The sequence below is a fragment of the Bos indicus x Bos taurus genome, chromosome 24 (assembly GCF_003369695.1).
Source record: "Bos indicus x Bos taurus breed Angus x Brahman F1 hybrid chromosome 24, Bos_hybrid_MaternalHap_v2.0, whole genome shotgun sequence".
Taxonomy (NCBI): domain Eukaryota; kingdom Metazoa; phylum Chordata; class Mammalia; order Artiodactyla; family Bovidae; genus Bos; species Bos indicus x Bos taurus.
The window spans coordinates 24,026,873-24,054,131 of NC_040099.1; the positions used below are offsets into that span (position 1 = coordinate 24,026,873).

The following is a 27,259-nucleotide window of genomic DNA, read 5'->3' on the forward strand; positions in this document are numbered from 1 at the left end:
TGTGGTCCACAAAATCAAAGGCTTTGGCATATTTCAATAAAGCAGAAGTAGATAATTTTCTGGAACTCTCTTTCTTTTTCTATGATTCAATGGATGTTGGCAATTTGATTTCTGCTTCCTCTGCCTTTTCTAAATCCAGTCATGTCTGACTCTTTGTGACCCCATGGACTGTAGCCTACCAGGGTCCTCTGTCCATGGAATTCTTCAGGAAAGAATACTGGAGTGGGTTGCAATTTCCTTCTCCAGGGAACCTTCCCAACCCAGGGATCGAACCCAGGTCTCCCACATTGCAGACAGACACTTTACCGTGTGAGCCACCAAGGAAGCATTTACTTTGGTTATCAGCAGCTTATTCTCACATACTGGGAATTTTTCATGAGTTCCACACAGAAACTTTTCACCTTCCCTGAAATGGTCTCCACTTGTTTCTTTTTTAAAAAATTTATTTATTTCTTTTTAATTGGAGGATAATTGCCTTATAATATTGTATTGATTTCTGCCATACATTAACATGAATCAGCCATAGGTATACATACGTCCCTTCTCTCTTGAGCCTCCCTTGCACCTCCCACTCCATCCCACCCCTCTCTGTTGTCACAGGGCGCTGGGTTTGAGCCCCTTGCTTCACAGAGCAAAGTCCCACTGACTATCTGTTTTATATATGGTAATGTTTATGTTTCAGTGTTACTCTTCCAATTCATCACTTCCTCTCCTTCCCCACTGTGTAGTCTGTTCTTTATGGCTGCATCTCCATTACTGCCCTGCAAATAGGTTCATCAGTATCATTTTTTTAGATTGCGTATATATGTATTAATATGTGATATTTATTTTTCTCTTTCTGACTTAGTTCACTCTGTATATTAGGCTCTAGGTTCATCCATCTCATTAGAACTAACTCAAATGTGTCCCTTTTAATGGCAGATAATATTCTATTGTGTATTTGTACCACAACTCCTTTATCCATTCATCTGTTGATGGATATCTAGGTTGCTTCCATGTCCTCACTTCCACTGGTCTCTTCTGAGTTATACTTTTCTTTGCTCCATTTTTACCATCAGTCTCATCTGATTACTCTGTTTCTGAAAATTCTCAAATATATTGTCCAGTGATCTTACTTATGTGCCTGTATATTTTTCTCCAAAATTTTGGTGTGATATGGGAATTGAGATCACATATGTCTGATTTAAAATGTTGAATTGGATATTATCCATGAAATCCATAACACTCTGGCTATATATTCTGTGTTTTTGGTAGTTTGTACCTTTTATAGCCCAAGGTAGTGTTAGAATACATCTGTACAACATAACTCCTACCAAGGATTTTATAATCCAGCAGCGGGATAATTCTACGAAAAACTAAATATTTGTAAACTTAACATGTAATTATGTGGTTTCCACTTTATGGTAGGATATTGAAATTTAATGGATAGTATGCACTTCCGATTGTGTGGAAAGTCTGTTAGGAGAAAATGGAATTTGAACTGACTGTTAGGGTAAAGGTAAAGTTCAGAAACAGGTGAAGGGTGAGAACAGTTAGGTGAGACTGATAACAAAAGCATAAGGCTAGCTAAGATAAGGGTATGCTTGTTGTGGAAACAACAGAGTATAATTTGACAGGAACAGGAGAATGTAAAGTAGAGTGTTTACAATTTTGTCAGTGAGTTAAGGTGTTAGTTAAATCTATTATTGATTTGAGATGTTAAAAATTTGACTTTCATCTTTTATTTTGACAGTTTGAAACTTCTTTGGAAGAATGGTAAGAACATTTCACACTTCTTTTACATTTTTATGTTCAAATTTTTATGATTAATCTGGTGTAGGTAAGTTTATTTCAAAAGAAAAAAGATATTGAGAGCAGAATTTTATGTTATGTATTAATATTTATTTTTAAAAATGTAAGAATCAGGATGTCACTGGAAATAACAGAATAGGAATCTCCAGGGCTCTGTCCTATCATAAAAGCATCTATAACTTTTGGCAAAAATTGGTCAGAGTCACCTTCTGCAAAAATCTGAAATCTAGTTCAAAACTTGCAACAATAAGGGGAAAAGTTAATGCAGAAGGAGTGGCTGTCTTGCCTGAAGGAAGGGCTGTGGCATTTGAAATGTCCCACTTGCCATCTTCCAACTCTCAGATCAGTGGTGGTCATGAAGCAATAGCCTGAACTTGTGCAGATTGCTAGTGCCAGATGGAACAATATACATCTTATTCTCAAAGAATTATAGTTCAGTGTTTTGACAAGTCTGATGACTCCCTAAAGGGACTAACACAAAGATTGACTTTGTTTTTCCTGAGTTAGAGAAATTACAGAGCTGGAGCCACCTCCAGGCAGTGTTTGCTGAAAGTATTTAAGGTCATATACTTGTCACCAGTGTCTGAGATTGTGGATAATTTGGGACAGACACTGAAAATATCAGAATGCCTGGGAATGAAGAATTTGGGGAAAGAGATATTATAAATGGGAGAATATGATTTTTCAAAGTTCTCATTTATATTGGAGAATTAAAAAATGCACAAATATGAACAGTGTTGGACATATGCTCAGGAAAGCCCAAGAAGACTTAATCTTTTATCTTTGGCTAGCCTTAGGATCTACACAGGCAAGAATTGAAGGTAGAGGCAGAGTTATAAACATCCTGAATAAGCATGAAAGAAGTACTCCAACTAAGAGCCAGTCTGCTAAGATTGGGAGCAAGCGTATAGTTTTCCCTTTTTCTTTTCTTTTTTTTTTTCCTGACCTCAAATATTTAAGGTAACTTGGATAAAACTCAAGTTCACCAATAAGCTAAGAAACACTTTGGTGACCCCAAGTGAAAAAGAATGTGATATTAATACTACAGTAAGTGTTTGGAAGAATCACTAAACAAACAAAAGCAACCCACAACAAACATCAAAAATAAACACAATAGAGGGATGGTAATATTATTTTCATATCACATTGAGTACTCAAAATTTCCAGGTTTTTATAAAAATTATGAGGCAGGGGAAGAATAAAAGAAAATTTACTCCCATTATTAAGGGGAAAAACAAATGAAGAAAATACTCTGAGGAAGCATGACATTGTGCTTAGTGGACGAAGACTTTAAATCAACTGTCTCAAATATCCTCAAAGGGATAAACTGTGGACAAAAATACAACAAAACCAGGAGATTAATGTCTCAACAAATATAGAATATCAATGAAGAAAAAGAAATTATAAGGAAGATCCAAATAGACATTTTGGAGCTAAAAGGTACAATAACTGAAATGAAAAACTAGAGATGTTCATCAGCTGAGGAGGAAACCTAGAAAATTCATATATATAAATAAATTAGACAGCATGCTATAAAAAACCAGAGAGCCAATTTGTAATCTCTGGAAGTAATTAAAAGTACTTTGAGATGAATGAGAATCAAAACACTGTGTATCACAACTGAAGAGATGAAGTAAAAGCAGTGCCCAGAGAAAAATTCATAGCCATAAATGATTATACTAAAAGAAAGACACCTAATCCAGTAACCTAACTGTATGATCTAAGATCAAGAACAAAACAAGGATAGCCATCTTGCCACTTTTATTGAACATTGGAACCCTCATACAATGCTACTGGGAATGAAGATGTGGACCAACCGCTGTGAAAATGTTCACTGTTTCCTCAAAAAGCTAAACCTAGAATTACCATATGACCCAGCAATTCCACTCTGATATGTGTACCCAAAAGATTTCAAAACCAGTGTTCACCCAAAAACTTCTGTATAAATGCTTGTTATCATCAGTATTCACAATAGCCAAAAGGTAGAAACAACCTCAAATCCTTCAATGGACTCATAGATTAATAAACAATGGTGTATCTGTACAATGGAATATTATTCAATTATAAAAAGTAATGAAGTTCTGATACATGCTACAACATGGGTAAAATGAAATATTCTGCTTTGGTATTAGTTATTTTCTTGTGACTTTTATCAGAGGAAGTGTGCTTCTTTTTATACACATTGGAAGGGGCTGCACTAGTGACTCAGTGGTGAAGAATTCACCTGCCAATGCAGGAGATGTGTTCAATCCCTGATCCAGGAAGATCCCACATGCCCTGGAGCAACTAAAGTCTGTGTGCCGCAACTACTGATCTTGTGCTCTAGAGCTAGGAAATGCAACTACTGAGCCCATGTGCAGCAATAAAGATGTAGCACAGTCAAAAATTGAGTAAATATAAAATAAATACAATTAAAACTAGTCTAGTATTCAAGAATTGGACCAGATAAATACTGATAATGAGAAATGTTTCGTTATTCAATATATGGAACTTTCACTAGCAAAGTTCTTCAGAAAAGAAAATTTGGATATTTTTCTAAAACATTATTAACTTCAAATATGAAATCATGTTTTTGCTCCTTACATTTTGCATTGTCTTCCCAGAAACTGCTAAACTGTAATTGGAGAAATAACTCTCAAATTATTTTCAGTAAGTTCTCTTTTTTTTTCCTGATAGCAACTTTCTCAGAAGAGACTAATATCATTTAAAAAAAATACTGCTTTACTATCTCTCAAAAAATTTCAAGTCATTTTAACAAATTCTAAATTACTGTTAATCTACCATGAAGTATAAATGTCATTACCAATTAGAATTTTGCTATTTTAATTTCTTAAGTAGTACCATTATCATGTATAGTAAGTGTCACTGTAGACATTTAAAACTCATTGTAAAAACATCACCTAAAATTTGTTTGACTAACTGTAAGTACTGCTGCTGCTGCTGCTAAGTTGCTTCAGTCATGTCCGACTCTGTGCAACCCCATAGATGGTAGCCTACCAGGCTCCCCGGTTCCTGGGATTCTCCAGGCAAGAACACTGGAGTGGGTTGCCATTTCCTTCTCCAATGCATGAAAGTGAGACTTGAAAGTGAAGTCACTCAGTCGTGTCCAACTCTTAGCAACCCCATGGGCTGCAGCCCACCAGGCTCCTCTGTCCATGGGATTTTCCAGGCAAGAATACTGGAGTGGGGTGCCATTGCCTTCTCCAAACTGTAAGTACAGTCCTTCTTTATTAATTGATTGCTTCTTTTCTGTTATAAAGGAGCAGAACTTCTTTCACAGAAGACCTGAAAAAAGATCTGAGTGTTGTTACACTAGTGAAAGAGCCCAAACCAGAAGAATTGAGAGGTAAAACTGTAACTCATACTACATAAGCAGAATTACATTTAAAAGCTCATTAGCTTTTCATTTATGTATTTCTGATATTCACAAGAGTCATGTATGAGTTTTATAATTCTTATAAGTGTCTAGCAGAAGTAAGAGCCTTCTGTACTGTTTGATTAAATACTTGTTCAACAAATATGTATTAATTACTATAATATACTATATACTGCTCTAGGTCCTTCCCTGTCTACTTCTCAGGAAGTGAATGGTAATCCAGTACTGTCCATTAGGACTTTCTGTGATAATAGAAATATGTTTTGTCTCATTGTCCAGTAGGGTAACTACTAGCCACATGTAGCTGCGAGCACTTAAAATGTGGTGACACTGAGGAATTTAAATGTTAAGTTTAACTTTAACTTGCATTTAAATGTAAATTAATCACATGTGGTTCATGGCTACCATATTGGACATTACAGCTCATATATATATATATATATATATATATATATATATATATATATATGGTTCAGTTCAGTTTAGTTGCTCAGTTGTGTCCTGCTCTTTGTGACCCCATGAACCACAGCACGCCAGACCTCCCTGTCCATCACCAACTCCCAGAGTCCACCCAAACCCATGTCCATTAAGTTGGTGATGCCATCCAACCATCTCATCCTCTGTTGTCCCCTTCTCCTCCTGCCCTCAATCTTTCCCAGCATCAGGGTCTTTTCAAATGAGTCAGCTCTTCACATCAGGTGGCCAAAGTATTGGAGATTCAGCTTCAACATCAGTCCTTCCAATGAACACCCAGGACTGATCTCCTTTAGGATAGACTGGTTGGATCTCCTTGCAGTCCAAGGGACTCTCAAGAGTCTTCAACACCACAGCTCAAAAGCATCAATTCTTCGGTGCTCAGCTTTCTTTACAGTCCAACTCTCACATCCATACATGACCACTGGAAAAACCATAGCCTTGAAGACTAGCCTTCTAGCACAATTTTCAAATATAAATGTATAAAACTTTTATACTGGTATAAAAATTTGTATTAAAAATTATTTCAACATATTTGAATATATCTTTAACATTATTTTAAACACTTCTTCCTACTTATGCAACAGAACTTTGTTAAATGCCTTCCTTTAGTGAAGGATAACTAATAAACTCAGGACTCTGTAAAAGCATGAACATTTTGTATTTGCCTTTTATAATGAAAGTGAAAATCTGATTCAATTATTTCTTAAGTTTTCAGTGACAAATTCTAGGAGAAAATATCAATGTATTAATGGTCACAATAACTAATTCCAATTATGTTTATTATAAACATGTATATTTTACTCTAAAACACAAGGCAGTATCAGGATGAGGAACATTTATTGTAATTGTTTCCACTGATAAAAATGGGGTTTTCCAGGTGGCTCAATAGGTAATGAATCCACCTTCAAGGCAGGGATATGCAGGAGATGTGGGTTTGATCCCTGGGTCGGGAAGATCCGCTGGAGGAGTGCATGGCAACCCTCTCCAGTATTCTTGCCTGGAGAAACCTATGGACAGAGGAGCGTGAGTCTTTCCATAGGGTTGCAAAAAGTCGGACATGGCTGAAACGCCTGAGCACACCCACACCCTAATAAAAATGCAGGTGGTTGCTCACTTATTCAACATGAAACAAAAAAACTAATTGAGATGGTATTCTGGAAAAAAATCCAGAGAGATGTTAAATAGAATTGGAGACACCTTAAGTTATACACCTGGAGAAGGCAATGGCAACCCACTCCAGTACTCTTGACTGGAAAATCCCGTGGACGGAGGAGCCTGGTAGGCTGCAGTCCATGGGGTTGCTAGGAGTCGGACACGACTGAGCGAATTCACTTTCACTTTTCACTTTCATGCATTGGAGAAGGAAATGGCAACCCACTCCATAGCATTTGTTTTAGACTGCTATTGTAGAAACAGTATAAAAGACATCTTGTATAATGGACACCTTTGGTAAAACACATATATATCTAATCAGAAGTGCTTCAATTTTAAGTGGCATTAACTCCATCATATCTTTCCAACTGAAGCCCTGTTATAGAAATTGAATGAACGCTGATTGGAGAACAGTGTTTAATAAGTATGTTGTAATAAAAAACAGACCGTTTATTAGAAGATAAAGTGTCTAAGATATTGTGGAATTTGAAAAATAAAGACAATAGACCAAATAAATAGAGCCCAAATAAAAGATCAGGCTGGAAAAAGTTAATTTTGTGCATTACAATAGAAAAACCTGTTTCTCAGGAATTCTTTTTAGGCATATGCTGAATTTCTTTAACAAGCCCACTAGGTTAGAAATAAAAACTGTGTGAGTGGTGAGCTTGTACTAATAACCATTATGTAATACTATTTTCCAGCAAAAAGTAATGTCTTTATTGTTCAAAAGAAAGAGAAAACAAAATAAAAGAAAGTTTACTGTTAGTTGCCTTTCTTCCTGATCCAGTTTCACTGTTTGTCCTCCAGCCGCAGCTCTTTAGAGGCTTTGCCTTTTTTGACACTCTGTTTATATCTTTTTGTCATGTCACATTTTGGCAAAAGCCACTGTTTACAAGTATGAATCTCACCAGAATAGGAGTCATATCCATCTTTCTTACTGACCAACCTCCAGGGAGAGAGCATATTGTCTAGAATGTAACAGGCTCTCTACCCATTTCTTGCATAAATAGATGAATGAATACCCGTGTTAATCATTTTGTTAACATTAAACCTTATCATTCCAGAGCTGTGAAGCAGGAGTCCCAAATGTTTCTCATAAAGGAGTTAATTTGTATTATAACTGAATAAATAGAATTTGTAAACGATGATGAATTTCTGGCAAGGCTAACTAGGGATGTTATTATCTGATAAGATAAAGAATATAAAGTGTCTTGTTCCTAAGAACCATCTGAGGATTTTCAGTACTTATCTGATGTAATCATTAGGGTTTGCTTTTCCCATAGAGTGGGAGAAAACAGAAGCATATTTTCAAAATAAAGCTCTATAATACAGCTTGTGAATGGAACATGTTTTTTTTTCCACTCAAAAATATTATGTGTGAAGCTAGTGGTTGAGACTTAGTTACTCTGATTGTCATAAAATATCCATTTCAAAATCTGTCTTCAAAGGTTATAATTAATGTTATGATTGTATTATAATGAAACTTGTCTTTACAAGGCTCATTCATTTTTCTAAAATTCTCTTGGTAAATATATAAATATTAAAAGATAGCAATACAACTGGTTCCCCAGCTCCGCCCCCCCACTACCATCCAGCTTACAGGCTGATTTTATTAGCAAATATGAATACATATTTCCCTTTTAAGATGAAAAGTGTCCTGAATTGAAGCAAAAAATGGAAACATTGCTATCAGAGGCCATCCATCTCATTAAAAGTCTGGAGACCGATCGGGCAGAAGCTGAAGAAGCTTTACAACGACAAAAATCAAGAAAGAAAAGGATTACCACACAAATTGATTCTTGGTCAATCTGGAAACTTCAAGAAATCCCCTTAGCTGTGCAGAACGGTAATAATCAGGATTTTTCATATTGTCATTTAGTTTATTGGAGAGGCATGGATGATTAATTGACCTCTGAATTAAAAAATTACTTGTGCTTAAAGTGAGCATATTATCTTGCATGCAAACCAGTGTATATTTGAAACATACTATTAGTGATAATGCTGTGTTTGCAGACATAAATTGGGACTTCACTGAACAAACCTGGACCAGCTGTCATTTGGTATTTGTTGGAAATTCCATTGAATTTATGGTACCCAAGGAGCATGCAAACATTTGGCACATATTTCCTGTAATGACTATAATACTTCATTTACTAGAAATTTAAAGTGATTGCCAGTTGGTGGCATCAGCTACATATTTAAACCTAGGAAAATGAGAGACATCTAAGTGATATTTTAGGAATTACATGCATCTTCTTTTGTGACTTCAATGGTAAATTCACATTGGGAACTTCTAGCAAGCACAGAAACCTAGGATGTTTCCAAAAGTCATGTAGAGTGCACTGGGACAACCCAGAGGGATGGTACGGAGAGGAAGGAGGAGGAGGGTCAGGATGGGGAACACGTGTATACCTGTGGCAGATTCATGTTGATATATGGCAAAACCAATGCAATATTGTAAAGTTTAAAAAAAAAAAAGAACTAAAAAAAAAAAAAAAACATGAAAAAAAAGTCATGTAGATAACACGTTTAAAAGGGAAAACTCTATATTTTAAATTACAGAAGGAGGGACATGTGATCAAGTGTTAAATAATCTAAAGGTTTTGGATTTTTCATTTTCAAATGTGGTATTTATCAAGCACACCAGACTACTTGATCCTTCTGAGGCTGGAAGCTTTTCTATGTTCTCATAGGGTAACAGCTTTAATTCAGGGTCCACATGCTTTATAAATGGGTGACATTAGGATTCTTATATAACCCATAATTTAAACCAAAACACCGAGAGAAAAAAAGATGATATTAGTTACTGCTGTTAGTCACATTCTTCAGGCAATAGAAGTAACATGTCTAAATCGCAGATGTGTGACAAGAAACTCTCTTTATCCAAAGGAGAGGGTAATGAGCTACTGCTCTTTCTTCTGATGACTCTCCTTGATACTGAGCTGTTTGTATTCTCTATAGAAGTCAGTTAGACTTCAACTGCTTTTGTTGCCTCTGTTAGGATTCTTGAAGTTATACTGGTTCTAGACCAGTGAATTAGACCATTACTAATTTCTTAGCTTGAGTTTGATATCTAAATCTTTATAAGTTTTAAATATGGGTTTTTATTTCTTTGAAGTCGTTATTTTTCTACCCGGAGTCCAGATAATGAGTTTTCTATTCACGTGTATTTAAGTCCAAAATTGTTAACATACTTTTAATAGCTAATTTAATTTATTTACTGGTTTTGAATCTCTTTTCTCTTTCTTCTTGAGTCAGTTTTCATCATTTGAGCCTTCTAAATAATTTGTCCATGTCACTGTAATTGTCTTATTTGCTTGCCCAATCTTGTTCCTAATAACTGTTTTGATATTTACAATAGCAGTAAAGATGACATATCTTTTGTACTTGATTTTGGTAATTTGTACTTTCTCACTCTCTTTTCTTCCCATCTTGGTTTATCAAAAGGCACAACAATTTTGTTGATCTATTTAAAAAGTCAATGTTTGCTTGATTTCTCATGTATTTTTTAGCTTCGGTATAATTGATTTCTTCTCTAATTTCCTTTCTCATGCTTTCTTTGGGAGTTATTTAATGTACTATTTTTCTCTTCATAAAGTGGAAGCCTTGATTATTTGTTCAATACCTTTCTTCTTTTCTAGAGTAGACATCTAAGAACTGAAGTTACTTTTAGAACTTTATTAGTTGGATTTCATACATATTCATATGCTATGAGCTTATTTTAATTAGGTAAAATATTTTAAAAATTATTTTTGTGATTTCTTTTTGTATCTATTATTTATTTAGACATTGCTGTTTAGTTTGAAATTATTTAGGGATTTTTTGCAATTTTTCCCCAACTTTTTTTCTTTTAAGTTTTATTTATTTTTTTAAAAATTTTTTTAAATTTTATTTTATTTTTAAACTTTACATAATTGTATTAGTTTTGCCAAATATCAAAATGAATCCATCACAGGTATACATGTGCTCCCCATCCTGAACCCTCCTCCCTCCTCCCTCCCCATACCATCCCTCTTGGTCGTCCCAGTGCACTAGCCCCATTGAAACTTTTTTTCTTTTGATTTCTAATTTAATTTAGAAACATTTTATTCACATTAAAATTGTTTAGAATAAAAATTATTCAGCATTTTAAATATTTTGGAGAATATTCTGTGTTTGGTCAAAATTAATGTACATTCTGTTGTTTGGTGAAGTGTCTATAAATGTGTTCATTGGTTGATGGTGCTGTTTAAGGCTTCTCTCTCTGATTTCTCTGTGTAGTTGTTTATTGAGTTGTTATGAGTTGGGTGTTGAAATCTCCAACTATGGTTTCTCTGGTGAATCTGAGAAGAAACTAATGATACCAAAACTTTTTCAATTGCCAGGTTTTGTTCATTTATTTTAATTTTTAAAAAATCTTGAGTAAAAGACCCTGATAAGCTTTAAATAAATTAAGAAATGCACTACAACCAACATTTAAGTTTGGAATGGGATTTTTTTGGTGATTAGGCATCAGTGACAGATTTAGCCATGAGGGAATCCCTGAAATCCTAATATCCTTCTGTTCCCATTTTGATCCATCTATTTGGTACAGGAGACTGGGGATAAAGCCTGAGTCTCAACCAAATGACAAGTCCGGTTAGAAGTCATTACATGAAACTGAGAGTCCAAAGGTCTCCATTCCAGCATTAAGCATGAATCATGGGTAAATCTATTGCTGCAGTTGAATAGCAAAGAAAGTTGCTTGTTTCACTTAGTTAGTGGAGAAAAGCAGATAGTATTCCAAGAATTCTTAAAATACTGATCTAAATGGATTTGGGACTGATATTGGAGAAGGCAACGGCAACCCACTCCAGTATTCTTGCTTGGAAAATCCCATGGGTGGAGGAGCCTGGTGGGCTACAGTCCATGGGGTCGCTAGCAGTTGGGCACGACTGAGCGATTTCATTTTCACTTTTCACTTTCATGCATTGGAGAAGGAAATGGCAACCCACTCCAGTACTCTTGCCTGGAGAATCCCAGGGATGGGGGACCTGATGGGCTGCCATCTGTGGGGTCGCACAGAGTCGGACACGACTGAAGCGACTTAGCAGCAGCAGCATTCCTGCTGTCTTTGAGTCTGAAAATACACAGTGGAGAATATCATTTAAATGTTCTGTGGGCTGGTGGTTAAGCTAGGCATCTTCAGGAACAAAGACAGATGTTCTTTTTTGAAAGACTGAAAATTCGATCTAGGTATCAGGGAACTGTCTCAGAGTCTCAAGATAAGAAATAGCCCAATATCAAATATCATAAAACACAAGAATACAGATTCGGTAAGTGTGAGTTAGTAGAAACAGACAGCGTAATCTTACTCAAAAAGTTTTCAGATATTGGATTGCACATGACATTATAAAATGATTTTATTTAATGGGCTTCCCTGATGGCTCATGGTAAGAATCCTCCTGCTAATGCAGGACACCCAGACTCAATCCCTGGATTAGGAAAATCCCTTAGAGGAGGAAATGGCAACCTACTCCAGTATTCTTGCCTGGAAAAATCCCATGGACAAAGGAGCCTGGCAGGCTACAGTCCATGGTGTTGCAGAGAGTTGAACATGACTTAGCAACTGAGAATATTTAATATGTTTTATGAAATAAAGAGAAGTCTGAAAATAAAAGCAAGGACTAAGAGACTATTTTTAAAAGAAAGAAAAATGGAAATAAAAAAGACTTATTAGAAATTAAAAATCTACTACTTGAAATTAAAGACTCAATAACTGGTTAAATGGTCTGTTAGACTAAGGAACAGAAAAGTAATAAATATAAATCTAGAAAAATTTACATGAAATGCATCAAAGGTACACAAGGAGAAGGAAAATATGAATTAAATACTTAAAGACATAGAGTATAACATGAAAAAGGATGATGAATATCTAACAGAAGATAATTACAGAGATAATGATGATAATACTTAATGGGATGGTGACTGACTTTTTAAAACAAAAATACTACTGTCTAATTAGGACAAAATTAAAAGGGAATGGTGTCAAACATTTCACAAATATAAGAAATTAGAAAACATTTAGAACTGTATCATTAACACTTATTAAAATTATTTTCACATAAATGAAAAAAGCTAAATTATTATTTAAAAGAAAGTAATAGCTTTTATCATATTCGGGAAAGAAGATGATATCAAAATTATTGAAATATATGACTAGAAAAATAAAAGCAAAATAAATACAAAGAAAAAACAGAAAGCCAATAACAAAATGGTTAAATAATGAAATACATATAATTCTGAAGATATACAGTGCTAAATGTTAGATCAATAAAAGAATAATCATATCAGATCAGATCAGATCAGTCGCTCAGTCCTGTCCGACTCTTGGCAACCCCCTGAATCGCAGCACGCCAGGCCTCCCTGTCCATCACCAACTCCCGGAGTTCACTGAGACTCACGTCCATGGAGTCAGTGATGCCATCCAGCCATCTCATCCTCTGTCGTCCCCTTCTCCTCCTGCCCCCAATCCCTCCCAGCATCAGAGTCTTTTCCAATGAGTCAACTCTTCGCATGAGGTGGCCAAAGAACTGGAGTTTCAGCTTTAACATCATTCCTTCCAAAGAAATCCCAGGGCTGATCTCCTTCAGAATGGACTGATTGGATCTCCTTGCAGTCCAAGGGACTCTCAAGAGTCTTCTCCAACACCACAGTACAAAAGCATCTATTCTTCGGCGCTCAGCCTTCTTCACAGTCCAACTCTCACATCCATACATGACCACAGGAAAAACCATAGCCTTGACTAGACAGACCTTTGTTGGCAAAGTAATGTCTCTGCTTTTGAATATGCTATCTAGGTTGGTCATAACTTTCCTTCCAAGGAGTAAGTGTCTTTTAATTTCATGGCTGTAGTCACCATCTGCAGTGATTTTGGAGCCCAGTAAAATAAAGTTTGACACTGTTTCCACTGTTTCCCCATCTATTTCCTATGAAGTGATGGGACCGGATGCCATGATCTTCATTTTCTGAATGTTGAGCTTTAAGCCAACTTTTTCACTCTTCACTTTCACTTTCATCAAGAGGCTTTTGAGTTCCTCTTCACTTTCTGCCATAAGGGTGGTGTCATCTGCATATCTGAGGTTATTGATATTTCTCCTGGCAATCTTGATTCCAGCTTGTGTTTCTTCCAGTCCAGCGTTTCTCATGATGTACTCTGCATAGAAGTTAAATAAACAGGGTGAAAGTATACAGCCTTGATGAACTCCTTTTCCTATTTGGAACCAGTCTGTTGTTCCATGTCCATCTCTAACTGTTGCTTCCTGACCTGCATACAAATTTCTCAAGAGGCAGATCAGGTGGTCTGGTATTCCCATCTCTTTCAGAATTTTCCACAGTTTATTGTGATCCACACAGTCAAAGGCTTTGGCATAGTCAAGAAAGCAGAAATAGATGTTTTTCTGGAACTCTCTTGCTTTTTCCATGATCCAGCGGATGTTGGCAATTTGATCTCTGGTTCCTCTGCCTTTTCTAAAACCAGCTTGAACATGAGGAAGTTCACAGTTCACATATTGCTGAAGCCTGGCTTGGAGAATTTTGAGCATTACTTTACTAGCATGTGAGATGAGTGCAATTGTGCGGTAGTTTGAGCATTCTTTGGCATTGCCTTTCTTTGGGATTGGAATGAAAACTGACCTTTTCCAGTCCTGTGGCCACTGCTGAGTTTTCCAAATTTGCTGGCATATTGAGTGCAGCACTTTCACAGCATCATCTTTCAGGATTTGGAATAGCTCAACTGGAATTCTATCACCTCCACTAGCTTTGTTTATAGTGAAGCTTTCTAAGACCCACTTGACTTCACATTCCAGGATGTCTGGCTCTAGGTCAGTGATCACACCATCGTGATTATCTGGGTCGTGAAGATCTTTATGTATAGTTCTTCTGTGTATTCTTGCCCTCTCTTCTTAATATCTTCTGCTTCTGTTAGGTCCATACCATTTCTGTCTTTTATTGAGCCCATCTTTGCATGAAATGTTCCTTTGGTATCTCTGATTTTCTTGAAGAGATCCCTAGTCTTTCTCATTCTGTTGTTTTCCTCTATTTCTTTGCATTGATTGCTGAAGAAGGCTTTCTGATCTCTTCTTGCTATTCTTTGGAACTCTGCATTCAGATGTTTATATCTTTCCTTTTTTCCTTTGCTTTTTGCTTCTCTTCTTTTCACAGCTATTTGTAAGGCCTCCCCAGACAGCCATTTTGCTTTTTTGCATTTCTGTTCCATAGGGATGGTCTTGATCCCTGTTTCCTGTACAGTGTCACGAACCTCATTCCATAGTTCATCAGGCACTCTATCTATCAGATCTAGGCCCTTAAATCTATTTCTCACTTCCACTGTATAATCATAAGGGATTTGATATAGGTCATACCTGAATGGTCTAGTGGTTTTCCCTACTTTCTTCAATTTAAGTCTGAATTTGGCAATAAGGAGTTCATGGTCTGAGCCACAGTCAGCTCCTGGTCTTGTTTTTGCTGACTGTATAGAGCTTCTCCATCTTTGGCTGCAAAGAATATAATCAGTCTGATTTCAGTGTTGACCATCTGGTGATGTCCATGTATAGAGTCTTCTCTTGTGTTGTTGGATGAGGGTGTTTGTTATGACCAGTGCATTTTCTTGGCAAAACTCTATTAGTCTTTGCCCTGCTTCATTCCGTATTCCAAGGCCAAATTTGCCTGTTACTCCAGGTGTTTCTTGACTTCCTACTTTTGCATTCCAGTCTCCTATAATGAAAAGGACATCTTTTTTGGGTGTTAGTTCTAAAAGGTCTTGTAGGTCTTCATCAACTGTTCAACTTCAGTTTCTTCAGCGTTACTGGTTGGGGCATAGACTTGGATTACTGTGATATTGAATGGTTTGCCTTGGAAACGAATAGAGATCATTCTGTCGTTTTTGAGATTGCATCCAAGTACTGCATTTCAGACTCTTTAGTTGACCATGATGGCCACTTCGTTTCTTCTCAGGGATTCCTGCCCGCAGTGGTAGATATAATGGTCATCTGAGTTAAATTCACCCATTCCAGTCCATTTCAGTTTGCTGATTCCTAGAATGTCGACATTCACTCTTGCCATCTCTTGTTTGACCACTTCCATTTTGCCTTGATTCATGGACCTGACATTCCAGGTGTCTATGCAATATTGCTCTTTACAGCATCAGACCTTGCTTCTATCACCAGTCACATCCACAGCTGGGTATTGTTTTTGCTTTGGCTCCATCCCTTCATTCTTTCTGGAGTTATTTCTTCACTGATCTCCAGTAGCATATTGGGCACGTACTGACCTGGGGAGTTTCTCTTTGAGTATCCTATCATTTTGCCTTTTCATACTGTTCATGGGGTTCTCAAGGCAAGAATACTGAAGTGGTTTGCCATTCCCTTCTCCAAAAGAATAATAATAAAGGAAATAATGGAATACCAATGGCAAGATCAGTGAAGAACACAGAGAAAATATATGAGTAAATCCAATTAGAAATGCAGATGGTATCTAAAAATGGAGCAGTGATTAATAATAAGGAAGATATACAGAACAAATGCCTTAGAGTATTATTGAAACCTTGATGTACTGGATAAATTAACAGAAAAAAATGGACTGATGAATAGATAGCCAAATATACATATAGCCATTAAAGGAAAGATATTGACTTAATAAATAAAAATCCTTTCTTGCAAAACACACACATGCATGCATACGTACATACTAGGGCAATAAAACTTTACATGCAATTTCAAACTTCCACAAAATCATAGAGAACAGAAATAAAAGAAACTACAACAGATACAAGATGCTAGCATAAATTGTAAAGCAAATTAGATGAATACAGTACAAATATGCAAAATTACAGGCCAAAATCATGAGCATATATGCAAAGTATCCTCAGTGAATCCGACACCAAAACCCACCAAGAAGTTTATTTTAAAAAAGATGGAAAGATCCCCAAGCTAGCCAACTGAAGTTTATTCCAAGAGTTCAGGGTTAGGGTAACCTTAGAGACTTAATGATATAATGAGGAAATCTTTTATATAGTTTCTCTAAAACTGTCCTAGTCTGTTAATCGACATTTAATTTAATTTATAATTTGTTTCTATTTTACTTAAAAGAAATTTCCGTATGTACCATTTCAGATATTTTTATATGGAACAAAAGTTTTTTATCCATTTATTCAAATTCCCATTTCTATTGTTTGAGAACGTTTTGTCATTTCTTCCTATAGGCCGTGCTATACTCATGGTAGGTCTGTCACTAGATCTGTGCATCTTTGTTTGTCTTAATTTTGCTGTGTGAGATCATTCTGATTTCACTATAAGATTTATTTTTGTGGATAAACATTATTTCTTATATTAATATTGATTTTTATGAGTTATTATTTTTATAATTTCAAGTGATTTTTGTAGTTTAATCCCTTTGATGGTGAATGAAGGAATACTAAAATAATTTAAGGACTTCCCAGGCTGCCCAAGAGTTTAGACTCTGCACTTCCACTGCAGGGAGCATGGGTTCCATCTGTGATAGGGGAACTAGGATCCTGCATGCCACATGGCATGGTCAAAACATAAAAATAAAAAACAAGTAATTTCTGAAACTAAAATATTTAATCAGTTCAGTTCAGTTGTTCAGTCACATCCGACTCTTTGCGACCCCATGGACTGCAGCATGCTAAGCCTCCCTGTCCATCACCAACTCCCAGAGTTTACTCAAACTCATGTCCTTTGAGTTGGTGATGCCATCCAACTATCTCATCCTCTATGGTCCCCTTCTCCTCCTTCCTTCAATCTTTCCTAGCATCAGGGTCTTTTCATGAGTCAGTTCTTCACATCAGGTGGCCAAGTATTGGAGTTTCAGCTTCAACATCAACCCTTCCAATGAACATTAAGGATTTCCTTTAAGGATGGACTGGTTGGATCTCCTTGCAGTCCAAGGGACTATCAAGAGTCTTCTCCAACACCACAGTTCAAAAGCATCAATTCTTTGGCACTCAGCTTTCTTTATAGTCCAACTCTCACTTCCATACATGGCTACTGGAAAAACCATAGCCTTGACTATACGGACCTTTGTTGGCAAAGTAATGCCTCTGCTTTTTTATATTCATATTTCATATCTACTATCAAACAAAGATGTCCTTCTGGAGCTTTTGTTTTAAATTTAGATTTTCTTTTTGTCCTTTCACCGTATGTCTAGAACATGAGGCCTATTTGAGAGATATAATAGAACTACGATGGCACTTTGAAGATAAAACTCGTCAACGAAAACATCTGGAAGAGCAAAAGGAGAAATTAGCAGAAACTAATTCAAAGCTTAAAGCAGACATAGACTATATGATTAAACAGCACCCTCTACTGCTTGCAAAGCGAGACCACGAACTTATATCTCTGAGGGAATATTACCAGAAAAAATTTGAGGTAAGTGAATAAAGAAATGGCTGTACATTTTACAGATTGTTTCTTAATTATAAGATTTTAGCTCTAAGAAGTTAACATACGTTGAAAGGTTCCATTCTCATTGAAAATTGGCCTACTATTTATCTTTTAAAGAAATTATCAATCAATACAGTTGATTGATATTCATTTAAAGTGTGTCTTCTTACCTTACGTTTAAACTTAAAAATATTAATTGTATTTAGTCTGTCTACTAATATGATTTTGGAGGTATTAAACAATGTGGTATTCAGTTCAGTTCAGTTCAGTCGCTCAGTCGTGTCCGACTCCTTGCGAGCCCATGAATTTGAAGCTATAAATTGAACTGAGAAAGAATGGAAGTATACTATATCAGTAAACTTCATTCCTGATGAAAACATAAAACCTACATGTAAAGTCTTTTTAATGATTAACATTTAATCTCCTCTTGTGGGATCATATCATAGAAAAATAAATTATTTCTCATGGCTACTAAATGGACAAATTTAATTTTGTATCATGTTTGTTCTTGATCATTTAAAGTTAGTAAATTAAGTCATTAAATGTCTCCTATACTTGTTCCATTTTCCTTCATCATTCTCCAAAAGATAACCTCATCATGAACTTCTGTTTCCAGTCAAAATTTGAACAATTTTATACACACATATACATCTTATATACACTACATACTGTTTATCAAACATTCTGTAACTTTCTGTAATGTTTTTTGTTTGCTGTGTGCTTAGTTGTTCAGTCATGTATGACTCTCTGTGACCCCGGGGACTGTAGTCTGCCAGGCTCCTCCTACTGGCAGGGTATGGCCTTCCAGGCTCCTCTGTCCAAGGGAATTCTCTTGGTGTGAATACTGGAGTAGTTGCCATGCCCTTCTACAGGGAACCTTCCCAACCCAGGGATCGAACCCAGGTCTCCCATGTTGCAGGCGGATTCTTTACCATCTGAGCCACCAGAGAAGCCCAAGAATACTGGAGTGGGTAACCTATCCTTTCTCCAGAGGATCTTCCCGACCCAGGAATCAAGCCAGTGTCTCCTACATTGCAGGTGGATTCTTTACCAGCTGAGCTATTTATTTTTTAATCTGCCGTTATTCTGGAGCTCCAGCTACTATCGATATACACAGATTTAGTCCATTCATTTTACTTTCCAATTCCACCAAATAGATATCTCTGGTCTTGTGTGTTATTTCCCATATTTAGCTACAGTGCTGATTTGACTATAAACAATAAGGAGCCCTGATCATGTTCCTTTTTGTGCATGTGAATTTTTCTTGGCTACATGTCTAGTGGAGTATTTACTGAGTCCTGGGTTATATACACTTTCAACTTCATTAGTTAAAATCACACTGCTCTCCAGAGTGTCTTTGACAGTTTATATTCTTAAAGTAGTAGCAGTGCTGGAGATGTCCCATTTATCTACTGTGAACAAAGGTTCTAGCAGTATCCTTTTTTTAATCATAATAGACCCCTTATTTAATACTGGACAGGGAAGCCTGACATGCTGCAGTCCATGGGGTCACAAAAAGTTGGAAACAACTAAGTGACTGAACAAAAAACAACAAGTAGCCCCCGTTAGTTGGATGGCAGTGTGTCAGGGTAAAGGTCATTTCTCAATTTGCCTTTACTCATGATATTTCTAATGCGATGCACGTAGTGGTAATACAGGGTTTTTCTGGGAAAGCTTTTTGAAATGGACTGACTCAGTCAGAAGCCACACCCTTTTGTATTCAGCCATTTTGTAAACTTACAGCAACCCCGATATGACAGCTGCAGTTCTGACGTACATTTTATAGCACAGGGCAACCTTGAGAACGGAGGCCAGTATCCACGATGGCTGAATAGAAAGGCAGAAGAAGCCGTGTATCCATTTCTAGGAGAAAAAAAGAAACTGAAGGCTTGTTCATTTGACTTATTTCTCCTACAACAAACCCAATCCTAACTGTTACACCTTACATTTTTGTCAAGGTTTTGTTGTGACACTTTAAATTTTGTCAATAGGTGTGTGAATTGGTATCCCTAAAGTAATTTTAGTGTGTTTCTCCCTGATAGTGGACATAGATATGCCTAGGGAGGGAAAGCACAGTTGTTGAAGATCACACTTGTGAATGGGTTCAGTTCAGTTCACTCAAGAGTCATGTCCAACTCTTTGCGACCCCATGGACTGCCGCACGCCAGGCTTCCCTGTCTATCATGAACTCCCGGAGCTCACTCAAACTCATGTCCATTGAGTCAATGATGCCATCAACCATCTCATCCTCTGTTGTCCCCTTCTCCTCCTGCCTTCAAACTTTTCCAGGATCAGGGTCTTTTCCAATGAGTCAGTTCTTCGCATCAGGTGGCCAAAGTATTGGAGTTTTAGCTTCAGCATCAGTCCTTCCAATAAATATTCAGGACTGATTTCCTTGAGGACTGACTGCTTGGATCTCCTTGCAGTCCAAGGGACTCTCAAGAGTCTCCTCCAACACCACGGTTCAAAAGCATCAATTCTTCAGTGCTCAGATTTCTTTATGGTCCAACACTCACACATCCATACACGGCTACTGGAAAAACCATAGCTTTGACTAGATGGACCTTTTGTTGGCAAAAGTAATGTCTCTGCTTTTTAATATGCTATCGGATGGTCATAGCTTTTCTTCCAAGGAGCAAGTGTGTTTTAATTTTATGGCTGCAGTCATCATCTGCAGTGATTTTAGACCCCAGGAAAATAAAGTTGGTCACTATTTCCATTGTTTCCCCATCTACTTGCCATGAAGTGATGGGACTGGATGCCATGATCTTAGTTTTTGAAAGTTGAGTTTTAAGCCAAATTTTTCACTCTCCCCTTTCACTTTCATCAAGAGGCTCTTTAGTTCCTCTTCACTTTCTGCAATAAGGGTAGTGTCATCTGCAAATCTGAGGTTATTGATATTTCTCCCGGCAATCTTGATTCCAGCTTGTGCTTCATCCAGCCCAGCATTTTGCTTGATGTACTCTGCATATAAGTTAAATAAGCAGGGTGACAGTATACAGCTTTGACATACTCCTTTCCCAATTTGGAACCAGTTCATTGTTCCATGTCCAGTTATAACTGTTGCTTCTTGACCTGCATACAGATTTCTCAGGAGGCAGGTAAGGTGATCTGGTATTCCAATCGCTTGAAGAATTTTCCACAGATTTTGTGATCTAGGCAGTCAAAGGCTTTGGCATTATCAATAAAGCAGAAGTAGATGGGTTGTTTTTTTTTTTTTGGAATTCTCTTGATTTTCTTATGATCCAACGGATGTTGAGAATTTGATCTCTGGTTCCTCTGCTTTTTCTAAATCCAGCTTGAACATCTGGAAGTTCTCCGTTCACGTACTGTTGAAGCCAGGCTTGGAGAATTTGGGGCATTACTTTGCTAGTGTGTGAGATGAGTGTAATTGTGTGGTAGTTTGAACATTCTTTGGCATTGCCCTTCTTTGGGACTGGAATGAAAACTGACCTTTTCCAGTCTTGTGACCACTGATGATTTTTCCAAATTTGCTGGCAATATTGAGTGCAGCACTGTTGCAGCATCATCTTTTCAGATTTGAAATAGCTCAACTGGAATTTAATCACCTCCACTAGCTTTGTTCATAGTGATGCTTCCTAAGGCCCTCTTGACTTTGCCTTCCAGGATATCTGGCTCTAGGTGAGTGATCACACCTTCATGGTTTTCTGGGTCATGAAGATCTTTGTTGTATACTTCTTCTGTGTATTCTTGCCACCTCTTCTAAATATCATCTGCTTCTGTTAGGTCCGTCCATTTCTGTCCTTTATCGTGCTCATCTTTGCATGAAATGTCCCCTTGGTATCTCTAATTTTCTTGAAGAGTTCTCTAGTCTTTTCCATTCTATTGTTTTCCTCTATTTCTTTGCACTGACCACTGAGGAAGTCTTTCTTATCTTTCCTTGCTATTCTTTGGAATTTTGCATTCAAATGGGTATATCTTTCCTTTTCTCCTTTGCCCTTTGTGTCTCTTCTTTTCTCAGCTATTTGTAAGGCCTCCTCAGACAACCATTTTGCCTTTTTGCATTTCTTTTTCTTGCAGATGGTCTTGATCACTGCCTCCTATATAGTGTCACGAACCTCTGGCCATAGTTCTTCAGGCACTCTGTCTATCAGATTTAATCCCTTGAATCTATTTGTCAGTTTCACTGTATCATCCTAAGTGTTTTGATATATTCATACCTGAATGGTATAGTGGTTTTCCCTACTTTCTTCAATTTAAGTCTGAACTTTGCAATTAGAAGTTCATGATCTGAGCCACAGTCAGCTCCCAATCTTGTTTTTGTTGATTATAGAGCTTCTCCATCTTTGGCTGCAAAGAATATAATCAATCTAAATTCGGTATTGACCATCTGGTGAATGGGAGGAAAATTTAAAAATGTATTCTCACAGATCAAGAAAATAGTAACCTTTGTGTAGAGATTATCAGTGGTGCTCTGATGGTTGATATTTTCTGTAAACTTGACTGGGCCAGGATGCTCAGGTTTTGATCAGATATTATTCTAGGTGTTTTGTGAAGTTTTTTATCTTTTTGGATGAGATTAACATTTAAATCAATAATCTTTTAATAAAGTAGATAGGCAAGAAAAATAAATAAAAGGATCTAGACTGGAAAAGAAGTAAAATTATTTGCAGAAGACACATTCTTCTATATAGAAAATTGTAAAGAATTCACAAAACAAACTATAGAGTAAAAACAAGTTTAATGAAGTTGTAGATTCAATCTCAATACAAAACTCAGTTTTATTTTCATATACTAGTTGTGAAGAATACAAAAATGGAGTTAAGAAAACAGTTTTCTTTGATAAAATATGAATAAATTTAACCAATAAGCTGAAAGACTTGTTCACTAAAAACTATAATATTTTGCTGAAATCAATTAAATTAGACTTAAATGAACAGAAAAGTAACCCGTGTTCACAGATTTGACTTTATATTGTTTAGATGTCAGTAGTACCCATAGCTATCTTCAGATTAAATGGAGTTTCTGACAGAGTCTCAAAGAGCTTTTTGCAGAAATGGGAAAGCCTGTTCTAACATTCATTTAAAGTTGTAGGAGGTCGCAAATAGCCAAAACAGTCTTGAAAAGGAAGGACACCTTTGAGAACTCACAGCTTCTGATTTCAAGACTAACTACAAAGCTTTAAGAAGCAAAAATGAGTGTCATTTAATAAATACAGGAAAGTAGTTCAGTGGGGTAGTGATGAGATTCTAGAAATAAACCAATATATCTGTGGTTAGTTGATTTTGACAAGGGTGGAGAGACCATTTGTTGAAATGAGTAGTCTCTTCAATACATGGTAATGGGACATTGGATATCCACATGCATTCAAAGAGTAAAGTTGGACCTCTGCTTCCTAGCACATACAAAAATTAATTTAAAATGGATCATAACTTTACACATAACAACTAAAACTGTAAAACTCTTAAAAGGAAAGTGAAGTCACTCAGTCGTGTCCAACTCTTTGCGACCCCTTAGACTGTAGCCTACCAGGCTCCTCCATCCATGGGATTTTTCCAGGCAATAGTACTGGAGTGGATTGCCATTTCCTTCTCCAGGGGATCTTCCCAACCCAGGGCTCAAACCCAGGTCTCCCGCATTGTAGACAGACGCTTTACCGTCTGAGCCACTTAAAAGGAAACTTGTGGATAAATCTTTATGACCTAGAATTTGAGAATGAATTTAGATATGACACTAAAAGCATAAGCAACATTAGAGAAACTGGACTTCATCAAAATTAAAACCTTTTGTACAGCTAGGTACGCTATCAAAAAGGTAAAAAAAACAACCTAGAGAATGAGAGAAAATATTGCAAATTATATATAATTTTATTTTAATGTATGTACTAGTTATATATTAATTTTGTACTAATATATACTTATTATATAATAATATTATATTAATATATACTAATTCTATATTAATATATCTTCCTACAGATTTGTAGTAAGTTTTAAAATCAGAAAGTGTGAGTTCTCTAAGGTGCCCTTCCTTTTCAAGACTGTTCTGGCTACCTGAGGACGCCCCTGCAATTTCATATGAATGTTAAAATAGGCTTTTCCATTTCTGCAAAGAGCTTTTTGAGACTTCATCAGAGGTTGCATTTCATCTGAAGATAGCTTTGGGTACTACCGACACCTTAAAAACATGTAGTACCCAGAATATATGAAGAACTTTTATAATTCAACAGCTAAAAAAGATAAACACCCCATTTTAAAATGGACAAAAGACTTAAGTAGATGTATCTCTGAAAGACAGAAATGAGCAGCAAACACATGAAATGACAGATGCTCAACATCATTAGCCATCAGGAAAATTCAAACCAAAACCACAATGATGTAACTACTCATGCCCATTAGGATGCGATTAAAAATAGAGTGCAAAATAACCAATTTGGGTGAGGATGTAGAGAAACTTGAACCATTGTACTTTGCTGAACGTAAAATGGTGCAGCCACTGTAGAAAACAGCTTGGTGTTTCCTAAAAAAGTAAAATAGAATTAACATATGCTTTAGCAACTCCAAGCCAAGATATATACCCCTAAAGAATTGAAAACTGATGTTAAAAAACAAAACCTTGTGCAGAAATGTGCTTACCAGCACTGTCTACAATAGACAAAAAGCAAAATCATTCCAGTGCCCATCAATTGATGTATGACTAAACAAAATGTGATATAACCATACCATGGAGTAGTAGTCAGTCATAAAAAAGAATGAAATACTGGTACAGATCACAACATGGATAAACTTCAAAACATTATGCTAAATAAATAAGCCAGACACAAAAGATTGCATATCGTATGATTTCGTTTACCTGAAATATCCAGAATAGGTAAATCCATAAAGACAGAAAGCAAATTAGATTGCTAGGGGCTCGGGGAAGTGTAAGATAGAGTTTTGTTTGTAATAAAGCTTTGCTTTTTCTGTTTTATTCTGCTGTCTTGACTGAGACCTTAGCTAGAGGCCTGCTGAAGTAACCCAGCTACTTAAATAATGCAAGGCCTCTTGTCAATGTGCTTGAGCCTCAGTACATTGCAAACCAACCTCAGTGGCTTAAGGTGACTTTCAGATTCTACAAGCAGCTTAGTCACATAACACAGTGGAGCCACAGAAATATTGTTAACATCAATGTAGAGAGTATCCATGTGGGACAGCTGAACCACTCCCACAATGAGCCAGCCAAGGAGCTTTCCATATGAATTTGCCTCATACGATATAAGCAAAACCCCCAAACCTGAGATCACCCCAGCAATACCTACAAGACAGATTGGATACAGGGAGTTATTTCTTGCTTTTCTTCCTTTCATGGTGTAAATTTCCTGAGCTCTGTGTTTGCTTATCTTATCATCTTGGTATAATCCTTGCTCTCTGCTTGACTGTATAGCCCTGCATTTCTGTGCCTAAAGGAAAATCTTGTAGTTTACTAAAATCTGTACTATTCTAAAAATTAATGTGAACATAAATAACACTATTGCATAGGAACCTGGAATGTTAGGTCCATGAATCAAAGTAAATTGGAAATGGTCAAACAGGAGATGGCAAGAGTGAACATCAACATTTTAGGAATCGGCGAACTAAAATAACTGGAATGGGTGAATTTAACTCAGATGACCATTATATCTACTCCTGTGGGCAAGAATCCCTTAGAAGAAATAGAATAGCCCTCATAGTCAACAGAAGAGTCCTAAATACTGTACTTGAGTGCAGTCTCAAAAATGACAGAATGATCTCTGTTCATTTCCAAGGCAAACCATTCAATATCACAGTAATCCAAGTCTATGCCCCAACCACTAATGCCAAAGAACCTGAATTTAAACTGTTCTATGATGACGTATAGGACTTTCTAGAACTAACACCAAAAAAGATGCCCTTGTCATCATAGTGAACTGGAATGCAAAAGTAGGAAGTCAAGAGATACCTGGAGTAACAGGCAAGTTTGGCCTTGGAGTACAAAATGAAGCAGGGCAAAGGCTGACAGAGTTTTGCCAAGAGAACACACTGGTCATAGCAAAGACCCTCTTCAACAACACAAGACATGAATCTACACGTAGACATCACCAGATGGTTAATACCAAAATCAGATTGATTATGTTCTTTGTAGTCAAAGATGGAGAAGCTATATACAGTCAGCAAAAACAAGACCAGGAGCTGACTGTGGCACAGACCATGAACTCCTTATTGCCAAATTCAGACTTCAATTGAAGGAAGTAGGGTAAACCACTAGACCATTCAGGTATGAAATATATCAAATCACTTAGGATTATACAGTGAAAGTGACAAACAGATTCAAGGGATTAGATCTGACAGAGTGCCTTAAGAAATATGGCCAGAGTTTTGTGACATTGTATAGTAGGCAGTGATCAAAACCATCTGCAAGAAAAAGAAATGCAAAAAGGCAAAATGGTTGTCTGAGGAGGCCTTACAAAGAGAAAAGAAGAGAAAGCTAAAGGCAAAGGAGAAAAGGAAAGATACACCCATTTGAATGCAAAATTCCAAAGACTAGCAAGGAGAGATAAGAAAGACTTCCTCAGTGGTCAGTGCAAAGAAATAGAAGAAAACAATAGAATGGGAAAGACTTGAGAACTCTCCAAGAAAATTAGAGATACCAAGGGAACATTTCATGCAAAGATGAGCACGATAAAAGACAGAAATGGTATGGACCTAACAGAAGCAGATGATATTTAGAAGAGGTGGCAAGAATACACAGAAGTATACAACAAAGATCTTCATGACCCAGAAAACCATGAAGGTGTGATCACTCACCTAGAGCCAGATATCCTGGAATGCAAAGTCAAGAGGGCCTTAGGAAGCATCACTATGAACAAAGCTAGTGGAGGTAATCGAATTCCAGTTGAGGTATTTAAAATCATTAAAAGATGATGCTGTTAAAGTGCCATATACAATATGCCAGCAAATTTGGAAAACTCATCAGTGGCTACAGGACTGGAATAGGTCAGTTTTCTCATTCAACCCAAAGAAAGGCAATGCCAAAGAATGTTCAAACTACCACACAATTACACTCATCTCACACGCTAGCAAAGTAA

The 27,259-nt window shown here is 36.7% G+C and overlaps 1 protein-coding gene across 1 annotated transcript in view; it reads left to right on the top strand.

Moving 5' to 3' along the window:
- Positions 1-27,259, top strand: part of CCDC178 (coiled-coil domain containing 178) — a 384,374-nt gene that overhangs the window by 31,159 nt on the left and 325,956 nt on the right. The window contains exons 4-7 of the mRNA XM_027525955.1: positions 1,733-1,755; positions 5,052-5,137; positions 8,442-8,642; positions 17,981-18,201. Coding sequence (XP_027381756.1) covers positions 1,733-1,755; positions 5,052-5,137; positions 8,442-8,642; positions 17,981-18,201 — 531 coding nt within the window. The remainder of the gene's footprint in view (positions 1-1,732; positions 1,756-5,051; positions 5,138-8,441; positions 8,643-17,980; positions 18,202-27,259) is intronic.